General features: G+C 45.9%; 1 protein-coding gene across 3 annotated transcripts in view; it reads right to left on the reverse strand.

The window, feature by feature from the left end:
• The window catches only part of Tbc1d30 (TBC1 domain family member 30), an 84409-nt gene extending 72915 nt beyond the window's left edge, over positions 1 to 11494 (reverse strand). For 2 of the 3 annotated variants that reach the window (XM_050165520.1, XM_050165519.1), the window contains exons 1-2: positions 11035 to 11494; positions 7773 to 7937 (exon numbers count right to left, since the gene is read on the reverse strand). In XM_050165520.1, the coding sequence (XP_050021477.1) occupies positions 7773 to 7937; positions 11035 to 11398 (529 nt within the window). In that variant the 5' untranslated portion in view covers positions 11399 to 11494. The remainder of the gene's footprint in view (positions 1 to 7772; positions 7938 to 11034) is intronic. The other variant, XM_050165521.1, reaches the window with a different exon arrangement.
• Positions 11495 to 13291: the final 1797 nt, after the last annotated feature.

A 13291-nucleotide genomic window follows, 5' to 3' on the forward strand; every position in this document is an offset into this window, starting at 1 on the left:
TCAAAAAACCAAAAAAAAAAAAAAAAAAAAAAAAAAAAAAAGAAAGCAGGCTGAGTTGGGCATAGTGGTGCAGGCCTTTAATCCCAGCACTCAGAAGGCAGAGTCAGTCGGATCTCTGCGACTTTGAGGCCACATGGTGAGTTCAAGGACAGCCAGAGCCGCGTAGCGAGACCCTGTCTGGAACAAACAAAACAATAACAACAACAAAATCAGGCTAAGCAAAATACTGGGGTGCAAGCCAGTCAGTCAGCAGCACTCCTCCTTGGCATCTGTGTCAGTTCCTGCCCTAAATTCCCTTTGTGGCATTCTATTAGCCGTACCTAACCCTTTCCTCCCAGTTCGTGGACGTCTATTAGCCGTACCTAACCCTTTCCTCCCCAGTTTGTGGACGTCTATTAGCCGTACCTAACCCTTTCCTCCCCAGTTTGTGGACGTCTATTAGCCGTACATAACCCTTTCCTCCCCAGTTCGTGGAAGTCGATTAGCTGTAACACAACCCTTTCCTCCCCAGTTCATGGAAGTCGATTAGCTGTAACACAACCCTTTCCTCCCAGTTGCTTTTGGCCAGGTGTTATCACAGCAGAGGACAAGGGGTCTCCCAGCTGCTATTTTCTAGGCACTGCTTTCGTCTCTATCATAGGAGAGTAAGGAAGAGAGAGTGCACTGGGCTGGTGAGTAAGACACATGCCACGAAAGCCTGATGACTTGACTCTGATTCCCCCAAAACCAACATCAAGGTGGAAGGAGAGAACGAGAACGGACTTCTTCCTGAACACTGTGGTGACTTACACACACACACACTACAGCCCACTGAAGGACAGAGCCCAGGTCTAATTCCCTGTACTGACTTACTTACACACACACACACACACACACACACACACACACACACACACACACGCTGCGGCCCACTGAAGGACAGAGGCCCAGGTCTAATTCCCTGTACTGACTTAAACACACACATGCTGCAGCCCACTGAAGGACAGAGGGCCAGGTCTAATTCCCATCTGAACTACTTCGTCTGGCAAGGTGCTGCTAAGCGTTGGCTCCTTAGCATGCACCCACTGCTAAGAGTTAACTAAGCAAGGAATGGGAAAGAATTAGCAGGCCCCTTCCAGCCCAGCTGATCATTTGGTAACTGCTTTACAGGACAGCATGACCTAAGCTGCAGGACTCACTTCTAACTGTTCTGACTCCCGCAAAGGAACAGCATGTGATTCTCCCAGGAACCCAACAGCAGATCAGGCCCCAGAGACCTTGTGGTTTATCTTCTGGGAGCTTTCATCTCAGACAGAAACTTTACCCAGCCTTTCACAACCAGGCTTGACACTGTTATGTGGTATTTCAGAATCATGTATTGTTGCTTTTGTGTGTGTGTGTGTGTGTATATATATATATGTATGTATGTATATATATATATATGAAGCAGAATTATAAAGAAAGGAAAACTCATGCTTTCTTAGGAGAGAGAGTTTACCCAGGGAAGAACACCCAGGAGCCAGGTCCAAATATGTATGAGAGAGGGAGAGAGAGAGAGGGTGAGTGGAGACCGACTGATTTAGCGAGTGAAGAATGAGCGAGCAAGTTTTGAGCACTGAGCTATACCTCTAAAACACCCCCAAAATATTCCTAATAATTTTATGCCCACAAATATGATTATGTGGCAGAGCTGCTATGTGACAGGACTGTTGCGCACTGAGATGACTTCAGAAAGAAACTACATGTGGGTTTAGACCAGGATAAGGAAATAATCACAAATAACAAAGCTTTTAGGCTGGGGTTGTGGCTCAGCTCGAGCCAACAGCACTATAAAAATAACAAAATAAAACAAAATCTCTGGAATCTGATGTGTCTTGAGTTTGGGGTTAAAGAACAAGAAGGAAAATATTTCTTATACAGGACTGAAAAAGCACCGGCCTTAAACACAAAGCTGACTTCATGACTTATGGAGTCTCCTCCCAGACACTGAGGGCTGGGGAAGTCACTTGGTCAGCAGAGTGTTGGTTTAGCATCCATGAAACCCAGTTTGCTCTGCAACACCACATAAACTGGGTCTAACAGTACCCACCTGGGATCCCAACACTTGGGCGGTAGAGACAGGAGGATCAAAAGTTCAAAATCATATAGAGAAATCAAGTAGGAAGGGATCTGGAACCTTCCTCCCTGCTGGCTAGCGTTCATGGTTCCAGAAGGTATTTTACAAACTGCTTGGGGCAGTGAGTGGGATGCACCAATAATTCAACTTGCTGTGGATGCTGCATGCTATACAATCAAACTGCCAGGTAAAATATATCCGATGGTACAATAACAGCATGACTGTTATGGGAATAACCAACTGTTTTGTGTTTGCATTTGAGGTCCACTCCATGCACCCCGGGGGGCAAGCTACTACTGTTGTCTTGCTACACTGAGGTCTTGTGCCCTCGAATTACTTTCTAAATATTTATTATACCTGTAATTGCTACACTGAGGTCTTGTGCCCTCGAATTACTTTCTAAATATTTATTATACCTGTAAGTATGCTACTGTCAGTCACGGTCAGAGAAGCCTGGCTTCACGGTGGAAAGAACTTATGACCGATACTCATAAGTAGTCAGAGTTCTGAGAATACGTGACTGTTGAGTGAGTGACAGTTACTCATCCGGAAATACCACCGTCGCCCCCTCCAAGGTTCAGGAAAACACCGTGAAATGAGAGACAGAAGGGAGGTAAGGGCTGGAAGATGGGAAGGAGTGTTGTACAAAGCCGTCTCCTAGACACAGCGTGACATTGGCATTCATGAACTCAGCAGCTGTAGTTATCAACAGAAGATTGGGTCCTTCAACATCTTGTCATGACTAGGGGAGGAAGATAGATCTCACGGCCCCGCTGCTCCTCGCTAAGGAGCGGTTAGCATAGGATGGTGGAGGAGGAAGAACCATCTTCAGTGGTGTAGTCGCTGGTGTCAGCTGCCCATGCTGCATTAAACAATCCCCACGCCCATGCTCACATAAGCAACACTAAGTAAATTCAGTGAGACACACAAAATTTCTTTTCTCACCAAGAGGTTAAAAGGGTGATTGGTTGTGATAAGAGGGGCCAGGGAAGGAAGAAGGGGGCAGGAGATGTACTAGGGGTGAGTATGATCAAAATATTTTGTGAGAATTATTAAATTATTCAAAAGGTTAACAAATTAAAACAAGTCCCAGGTCATTTCCAGCGACATAATGAGCCTGAGGTCAAAGCCACCTTGGTTTACATTAAACCTTGTTCCTGCCACCACCTCCCGTCAAAACTGAGGACTTTAAGACATCAACCGCAGAGCATTGAACCACTGGAGAGGCCCTAGTGAGCATGGACTCTCTGAATGCACAGATCACATGACTGTGGAATCTACTCCATAGAACTTAGCACTGTTGCTCAGTTAGTAACACTCATAAGAGTGAAAAGACAAAAAATAAACAAATAGGGACACTTTGTAAGACATGTATGTGACATAGAATCCCATCAAATCTGTAAGAAAATGTCAGACTGTTTATCAAGGGAAATGGGCACCTCACACAAAATGGTACCAGGACAGCCAATAATATCATGCAAAGGTGTTGGCTTACACTAGTAATGAGCAAAATTAAACACACAGAGACACTGCACCAACAAACTGAGCAGACTGTCGGTACCACGGTCACTTCAGAGCCACCCGATCCTTCTCCTTCTGCAGAATTTCGCCCTTGTTCACATACAAAGAATTTATTTCTTGATTCCTACCAAGCAGGAGGCCCAAGGGACCAAGGAAAGTGAACTTTGGAGTTTCTGGAGCTCTGGGAGAATAAATCCATTCATTCACACGGGGTTGCTGGCTGGAGGACAAACTGGTCAGCAGTGACTGTCCTTTGCAAAGATTCTGTCCGGGCACCTGGATCTGTTACATGTCCCTGGACTTTTAACTATGTCTGCCAGCCTGCTTAGGCATTTAGATCCATTTTAGTTGTGTAAGCCATGACTGAAAGAAAACTGTTCACTATTGCAACACCACAACAAAACAAAACAACAGACTGAAGAACAGTGTCTAGAGCTAGTGGGCTGGCTCCGAGGAGAAAGGTCTGGTCTCCAAGCCTATGCACCTGAATTCAGTCCCCTGGTCCCATACAGTAGAGAGACAAAACCAACTCCCAAACACTGGCCTCTGACCGTCACGTACAGGCACACACATGTGCACAACACACACATGCCTGTACATGTGCATACATGCACAACGGCACACATGCATACCTGCACACACATGACCACCAGCACATAAACACACAATGGACATTCACCTATTTGACAAGGCATTTGGATCTTGTAGGCATTTATAAGAAACGAGATGCAGGATGCTACAGCAGATTCATTACTAAAGCAAGGCTGCCAGCTCTCTGATAAGCCCATGTGTGGTCAGCAAGGCTTTGACATGGCCACATATATTCATACTTTGCTCATGCTTCCTCTCATCTCAGCTTTAAAGTTACAGCTCTGTTTTGTTGCTTGATTTGTAGCAGCCTTCCACCTAAAATCTGCAAAGCAGATTATAAAGCTATGTGAGGCTAAGAACATGGCTTCTGCTTTCAGGAAAAGGAGATTCAGCAAAACACGTAAATATCTCAACAGCCCATCCTTAGGGAACTATGAGGGAAATATCTCCTCCATCAGACAAGTACTGATCCTGCACCATGGTGTTTGCTTGTTTAGAGTTTAGAGGTGGTTTTATGTTGTTTTTGTTGTTTTTTTTTTTTTTTTTTTTTTTTGAGACAGGGTCTCACTACGTAACACAGTCTGAACTCAAACTCTTGATCCTCCTGACCCAACATTCCTTTGGTTCCTTTCATTGTCCTAGAGCCTTTAAGTGGGTTTTCCTACACGCCAAACTACGTTTGTACGATCCAATCATTTAGCCGAGATAAGCATTTCCTTCCTGTGCAGGCTGTACTAGAGCAGAGCATGCTATAAACCAGGGATTACCTTGTTTTCTGCACACTACAGAATTCGGCAATGCTGTAACAATATCATAGAACTAGAGGAAGAAACAGAGCGCTTGTGGCTTATGGTGGAAAACGTGGACTTTTGAGGGCTCTATCTTCTAATTCTTTCTCAATCACTCAGTAGTGTGACTTTGGGCAAATAGCTAAACTCGTGGAATCTCAGTATTCTAATACAAGGTCCCTAAAGGAGGTACCATAAGACAATAGTTGGGCATAAGGTATATACTCAATAAATGATCACAGCTATGCTGGTATTTTTAATCAGTATTAAAATGTTTATTAAAATAGATACTCTTAGGTGATATAGAAAGAAGACACATTTTTCTATAAGACAAACATTGACCCTGACCTTTTTTTTTTTTGGAGCTAGAGTATGACCGTGTGGCCTGGACTTATCCCATAATCTTGATCCTCCTGCTTCGGTCTCCTGAGAGCTACGCACACAGACATACCACCACACTTGGCAGACCGTGCTTTTCTTATTCCTGCCCCAGTTTTAATGAAGAGACACTGTCTGTGGTGGCTTCGATGAGAATGGTCCTCATGGTCTTGTATATTTGAGTGTCTGAGTGTCTGGTTCCCAGGTGGTGAACGATTAAGGATTAGAAGGTGTGACCTTGTCTCAAGAGTCCAGGGCAGGCCCTGTCTCTCTCTGACTCTCTCTGTGTCTGTCTGTCTCTCCCTCTGCCTCTCCCTCTCTCTGTGTGTCTCACCTGCAGGACCAGAAGAAAGCTCTCAGCTTTGTCACCATGCCTGCCTGCCACCATGCATGATGGTCATGGGCCAGTCCCCTAAAATTGTAAGCAAACCCCCGAATAAATGAAACACATGCTCACTTTTATAAAATGCACCGGCCATGGTGTCTCTTCACAGCAACAGGACAGTAACTGAGACACTGCCGTGAGGCGTTTGTAAGGAACTGTAAAGTATAAGCAGCTGTTTCCACCTAGGTTCTGGGGATCCGACTCAGTAGATCCTCATTCAAGCACCCTAAACCACCAAGTCATCTCCCTAATCCCAACTTTTGCATTTAATAAAACAAGTCAACACACTGAATATTTGACTGTGTTGTTGCCAGCTGCTACTAAAGCAGGAACAGTTGTTCTGAACGGCAGTGGAACTTAAGAGTAGCAGTGAGTGAGAGGCTGCAATGCTAACGCACTTGTATTACCAAGGAAAGAACTGAGCTTGTTGGGAAAGGCTCCAGACAGCCCCACAGTCTCTACAATGAAAGAAAAAAAGGGATAGAATTAAGAGACATAATTTAAAATATATAAGGACACAGTCACAGACTCACAAGTTGAGTTTGGCGCTGGTGGGCACATTGTCTGAAAAACACAAATGTCAATCCTTCTGTCAATCAAATACATCTAAAATCTACCATTAGTCCAGCAAGCTCCGGCTCCTCTCGTCTGCCCCACCCTTCCCCGTGTCTTCCCTCCGCATCAGAACTCCATGCTTCCACCAGCTTGTGCTTTTAACTTCTTACAGAAAAGCTAATAATTAAGTAGATAGACACAAAGTTGAAAGAAAGAAATCAAAACCAGTCTTTCCTACTAGAAAAGAGGGGAAATCATGTTTACTTAGCACATTTGAGTGAGTCAGAATCCATGAAAAGTGATCATGCATAATGCATGCCAACTCTACAAAGACATACATGCATGCAGATCCATGCACACACCCGCTTCCTTCACCCTCCTCTGGCTCGCCAGATAAGCTCCTGACTAGAGGAAAGTTTGCCTACTCCACTGCCCTCCTCCTGGTGTGGACCCTCATGACCACTGTGATCACTGAACCGCATTCTGCTTCAAATGCATTACATGAAACCTCTCAGCCAAAACTGTAAATAAATAGAGACTAGCAAACAGCAATATATGGAAGAGAGGCAGGAAACTCACCATCAGATGGGATTTTAAGCTAATAATGCTATTATTACAAACTAACTAATTAAGCCCTGGAATCTGTTTTATGAAAACAGACACATCTTGATTTTTAAATTAAAACAAAACAAAGCAAAAAAAAAAAAAAAACACCTTCAATCTGTTTACATATAAAACATGACAGAGGCGAAAGTAAAAAGAAAAAACCACTCTGACATGCACCCAAGAAACTGCCCCAGGCATCTGATGGTAGCAACTCTTGAGCCTGCGTTTGCCATACCTGAACCCCACTCTGCCAGGCTGCGTGTCAACAAAGAAGGCAAAACAGAAACAGGGACACGTTAGCAGAATCAAACACAATGCAAATGTACGGAGAATTACAAAATCAACTGAAAAGTTTTAATATCAATGAAGATGGATCAGTAGCTGAGCAGTTCAGTTCCGTTAACAAGCTAGGCAGCTCTTAGCTGAAAGTGGGTACCGCAAGACACAGGCTTCATTTGTTCAAATGCTTTGCCTTTCTTAGATTTCAGAGCAGGCTGTAAGCGGCCCTCATTGGCTAGGCCAATTGTTTAATATCTCATTAGAGCACAGAGATTAAGGAAGCCAAGGACATGACTTTAAGTGACATCAATTGGGTGCTTGTTGAGGCACCTGCTGTCGCATAAACAGTAACCATCGTCAGACAGAAGTGTTTTCTCTATTGTTCTGGTTATTCCCCTCAAATGGTGAATAACAAAACTAGGATTTAACACTAGGCACAAAGCATTCATTAGGAAGCTGTATTATTTGGTAGGTTCCTGAACTTTTCAAACTACAGCAAAGCAGTGCCTGCTGCAGCTTCACTACCAGCAAAAGTGGCCAAGGAGGGACAAATACCCAAGACCCCAGGACTCACTTCTCTTCTGCGACACAGCCTGCAAGCAGGCGGTCACAATGTCGCAGTTCTTCTGAACTTTATGCAGAAGTCTGTCTTTCTGCTTCAGCTGCCGGAGTAGCTTCGCTGACTGGATCCCAATCCTGTACTTCAGCTCTCGAAGGATTGTCCTCAGCTCACTAGAGTCTATTGGGAAAGAAAGAGAGAGATAAGCCCCCAGTGTGCTACTAGCCGAAAGTTACCTATGTAGAAAAATGCATTAAAACCCACTCCTTCTTGTTCTTCATCTAAGACAACTTGTACATATTCAGCCAAGGCATCCCAGTCCAGTGAAGCACCCATTCATGTCCCACTGTACTCATGAGACAAATTCTCTCAGATAAATGCCATCCTTGATGCCGCATGTAACATGTAAGCAAAGACTCCAGGTGCACATTTACCTTCCGATGCTTATGGGCCTAAAACACTGCCTACTCAAGAGACTAAGGCAGGAGGATCCCGACCTAGTTCAAAGCCAGACAGTGCAACTAAGATCCAGTCTCAAGAACTCAAGGGCTGTGGAGACAGCAATGCAAACTCACCTAGCCAAGCACCCACATAAAAACGCGGTCATGGTGGCACACTGGGCTGTACATGCACATGTATGTACACACAAAAACAGACAAAAGGTAAAAGACGTCTCAGTGGTAGAGGCCTTGCCTAACACGTGCGAGGTTCCGGTTGTTCAGACCCCAAGACCACAAAAACTAGAAACCAGCTACAGACAGCTTTATCAGTTGTCAGTTAAAAGCAAATACATTTTGTGATGTAGATGGATGTGGCTGTGCTAGTTTTAAATCTATGGTATTCTAATAACCTTCTCAGTAAATTTCATTTAGAACCTAGTAATTTTCCATATGTGGTAGAAAATGTATTTCCTCTAAAAGGATCAAATAACTCTACAACTTGGGCTAGAGAGATGACTCAGCAATTAAGATCACTGACTGACTCTTCCAAAGGACCAAGTTCAAATCCTAGCACACACCCGGGCTAACAACTGCCTGTAGGTCCAGGTTCAGGGGATCTGACACCTCCTCCTGACCTTGGCAGGCACCGCACATAGATGGTGCACAGACAGATAATATGAAAACCCTATCTAATTTTTGGTGTTTCTTAAAGTATTTACGACTCTTCATTTCTCTGTATTATGTATGGGAACGTAGAAATGTCTCCCATGGTAATATCTATGGTTAAAAAAACATAATACAGGCAGAATTGTCTCCGTGTCAACTCCTGTTTCTCACTAAGAAACAAAGGAAACTGGTCAACTGGAAAACTGACCAATTTCCTAAGGAATTTTATCCTTATAAAATAAGTGGGTTTATAATGAAAATTATCTCTAATTTGAGCACTTAACACACATTAACGTAGGCCCAAAGCCTTACAGCTAGCTAGAAACAGTAGCAGCATGTCAACTAGGGAATCTGACTCCAAAGTTCAAACCCTCACCACACACAACCCGGTTTCCTTCAGAAGCCATCTTGTTACCGCCCCCTAAACCACAGACCCACACACGCTAGCTGGGAAGGTGCTGTGTTGATGCATCAGTGAAACCGGCAACAGTGAGAGAAGAAAATTACCACTCAGGTTATCAGCGTTGTGTGAAACCCAGTGAGCACAGCACCTAGACTTGCGTCGGAATGGCTGGGTTCTGAGGCTGAAAACAATCAAACCCAACGAGCATCATTTCAGCGAACAACTGCGGGGATCGCCCGGCTGTCTAACCGGTGCTCTAGGGATGCTTATCAACAGAGACAGTACGTCACTATGTGGCATCTTCTTCAACCAACGCAGTCAACTGCACGGAAAGAAAGGGTACGCGGGCAACTGGGTGAGCAATGGGATGAAAACTGGGGAGAAATGGACTCCTCCAGGTCCCGTGAGTGATTAGTAGAGTGCCGACGCCCACTGGCAAACTGCCCACCTCTCCTGCAAACTTCGGCTGGCCAGCTTCCCTCTACCAAAAGGAAATGAGCAGCCACCAAAGTTTCCTGGTAGTGAAATGTGAACAGCTCTCTCAAACAAGGAAATCAAATCAAAATTTTCAGAACGGATTCTGTTGGAGTCTGAACTATTGCCCCGTAGCAAGAGTTTGGGCACAGACGCACTTCTTACCACAGCTGGATAATCATATAAAATAAAATGACCCAACTCCAGTCAAAGTACCATAGTCAACTGCAGGGGAAAACTTGACCAGGAAGCCAGAAAAGGAAGCTGAAAACGGTTTACAGAGGTAGGAGAAAGCAGACAGATTTATCGTTTTTCTAGTTTGTTTTTTTGTTTTGTTTTCTGGAACCAGCTAGACTGGACATTGTCGGTGCATGAACACTGTATGTATAATTCGCTTTATCCCTCCCTGGGTCACTTAGCACAAAGATGATACTCGCAAGAAACGTGAGGGTGGCTTGCCCTCTGCCCCCACACCTTACGTTTTGTAAGAATGCACAAAGGCAACTGCAGCTAGTACTGATGCCTGAAACACAAGCTATCAGTATGGAGGATGAATAATCATCATCTAACCAGAACGTGAGCCTCGGAGTTTGATAACAAAAGACGTAGCAAATTAGGCTCTGCTCCGAGGAAACCAAGGTCATTTCTCAGCTCTCCAGGCTGGCGGAAGGTTGCAGCAGTTAAATGCATCGTGACGCCCAAGCGCTCAGACTCTCCACTCAGTCCTTTCCAGAGATCCAGATTAAACCTGCAGCGAAACTGCATTATCGAATTATTCTGCCTCCCTAGTTAAACCCTTTCCAAGTGGGTGGCTAGGAAAGGGACGGGGTGGAAAGTCCTGGAAGTCGTCTGTTTCTCTCCTCCCAGCGCCCTCTAGATAACTTCTTGTGAACAAGGAAGAAACTCCAAACTAGTCCTAACAGCTGTTCAGGTGAAGTTGGAATCTAGACTGTCTCGGGCCTTGGGCACCTGAGGGACTGAGGGAGGTGGGGAGACTAGACTGTGGTCTGAGCCACAGTCGCAGAGTGGAAGGAAACAGACGCAGTGAAAGTGTGACTGTAAGTCCCCAGTAATCACACTCTCCGGGTTTGCAACAAGGCGCCAGCGTCCAGGTGGGTAGCTGGCGCAGGTGGGCAAGGGCGCAAATGGCGCAGGTGGACAGGTGGCGCAGAGGGCAGGTTGGCTGGGGGCGCAAACAGCGCAAAGTAGACAGGTTACTTAGGAAGAAAGGAGAGTCGGTGGCGCAGGTGGGCAAGTGGCACAGATGGGCAGGAGTCCCCGCGCCGCCGCTCACCTTTCTGCCGCAGGTACTGCTTCTGGAGCCGCAGGCTCGGCCGCTCCCGCAGCTCCTGCAGCACTCGGGAGTCGCCCACGCCTCGACCTCCCAGGAATACGTCGGAACCCGAGGTCTCGGTGGAACTATCCAGGCTGTCGCTGCGCGGGGGGCGACCCCGGGACGCACGGTCCCCGCCGGCTGCCACCTCATCCTCCTCGGTGCAGCTGTAGAGCTCAATGAGCAGCCCGCTCACTAGGGACGCCGTGCGACTCGTGCGGCCGTGGGGCTGCGGCTCCTCGTCGCCCTCGGCTGCCGAGAGCTCCGCCGCCGCCTCAGCTTGCAGCAGAGGCTCCTGCGTCCCGCCCGCGGGAAGGACCTCCATCGCTCGCACCGCCGTGCCGGCCGCCAGTTCCGGGAGGGCGCGGCCACGCTGGCTGCGGAGTGCCCGGCAGGGGTCTAAACGCCAACCCCTGGGCGGAGCCGGAGTTCCGGCTTCTAAACCTCGGGCGCTGCGCCCAGGTCCTCCCGCCTTCCCACCTGACCCGAGCGCCCTGCAGGCTGCACAAAAACCTTTCTAAAAGTCTGACCATCTGGCATGATGTACTAGAGTTTTAATGACATTGGGAATCTTTTCCGTCCATTACAAGACCTGGATTAAGATCAACTGAATTCCAAGACACAGAATGAGGGTTTAATAAACCTTTCTGTGTTGACCGAGCTAATAAAACTCGCCAGAGCAGGTTTTGATGGTAAAATCAAATTTATGAGAGATTTATCTTTTTCTTTAAAAAAAAGGGGGGGGCTGAGAGATGGCTCAGAGGTAAAGAGCACTGACTGTTCTTCCAGAGGTCCAGAGTTCAGTTCCCAGCAACCACATGGTGGCTCACAACCATCTATGATGAGATCTGGTGCCCTTTTCTGGCCTTTTGAGAAAAAGAAAAAAAAAGAAAAAGAATTATTGTGGAGTGTGTGCACACTCATTCCATGACATGCATGTGGAGTCAGACGCCAACTTTATGTAGTCAGTTCTCTCCTTCCGACTTTAAGCAGGTTCTGGGGATCATACAGGGGTTGCCTGGCTTGTCTGACAAGTGCTTTTGCCTGGTGAGCCTTCTCACCAGTCCTAGAGATTTATCTGCACACTAGACTTCACAAGAGTTTTGATACCATCACCGTAGATACCTTTGTGAATTTAGTCAGACTGGTCGTCACTTTAACCCTGTGGTGTCCTCGTTTTTTTCGGTGAGGGGCCTGGAGCAAAGAGACTGGATAACTTGCCACAAAGTTACCTTGAACTTGTATTAGTGTCTGCCTCTCATTAGGCATAAATACTCAGTCTGACGCTGTAATCTTCCGCCAGCTTCTGCAGGGCTTCTGGTGAACAGCGGCAGGCTTCCTGTTTGTTCACACTTCTTACCCTTTGGGGCGCAGCCTGACCCTGTGAATACAAACCTGCTGTCCTTGACTGCTAACCACCAAAAATAATTGGAAACTGGAGCAAACATGGGTTATAAAAGCACAAGTTTAATAACGTTTTACACCCTAAAGCATACAGAATTTAAACTTGTACTGGAGGGGCTGAGATATGGGTCAGTGGATAAGAGCCCTGGCTGCTCTTTCAGAGGACAGGGGTTCAGTTCCCAGCACCCACAAGGCGGATCACCCACAAGGGGATCTGACGCCCTCCTCAGACCTCCACCAGTTCTGCATGTGCTGCACAGGACACACACTCAGGCATGCTCACATAAAGTATTTTTAAAACCTCATACTGAAAACATTGTGTGATTTTATAACTGATTATCTTCTGCCACCACTTAGTGATTAAATTGAAATGGGATCAGGGTGGTAAAAGCTTGTAATCTCAGCATTGGGAGACCCAAGTAGGGCAGTTCAAAGCCAGCCTGAGCTACATAACAAGATTCTGTGTTTAATTTTTTTTTTAATTTTTTAAATAAATAAAAATAAAAAGTATGGCAAGATGGCTCAGCAAGTAACGGAACATTAGTCAACAACCTGTGTTTGATCCCTGGCGCCCACAGGGTACAAGTAAAACCCAGCTCCTAAAATGTTGCCCTCTGACCTCCACATGTGCGCCATGACACACATGCACACACACACACACACACACACACACACACATAAATGTCGACCTTTTCATAAACTAAAAAGAAAGAGATAAATAAATTGCTACCTCATTGAAGGTTTTAAAGAGTATTTTCTCCCTATTGCCTGTGGCGTGAGTGAATGAATCCAAGAGTCCTTCTTCATCAACCAA

Source organism: Alexandromys fortis, unplaced genomic scaffold (genome assembly GCF_014885135.2).
Source record: "Alexandromys fortis isolate MF-2015 unplaced genomic scaffold, M_Fortis_MF-2015_v1.1 scaffold_154, whole genome shotgun sequence".
In the NCBI taxonomy this organism is placed as follows: Eukaryota; Metazoa; Chordata; class Mammalia; order Rodentia; family Cricetidae; genus Alexandromys; species Alexandromys fortis.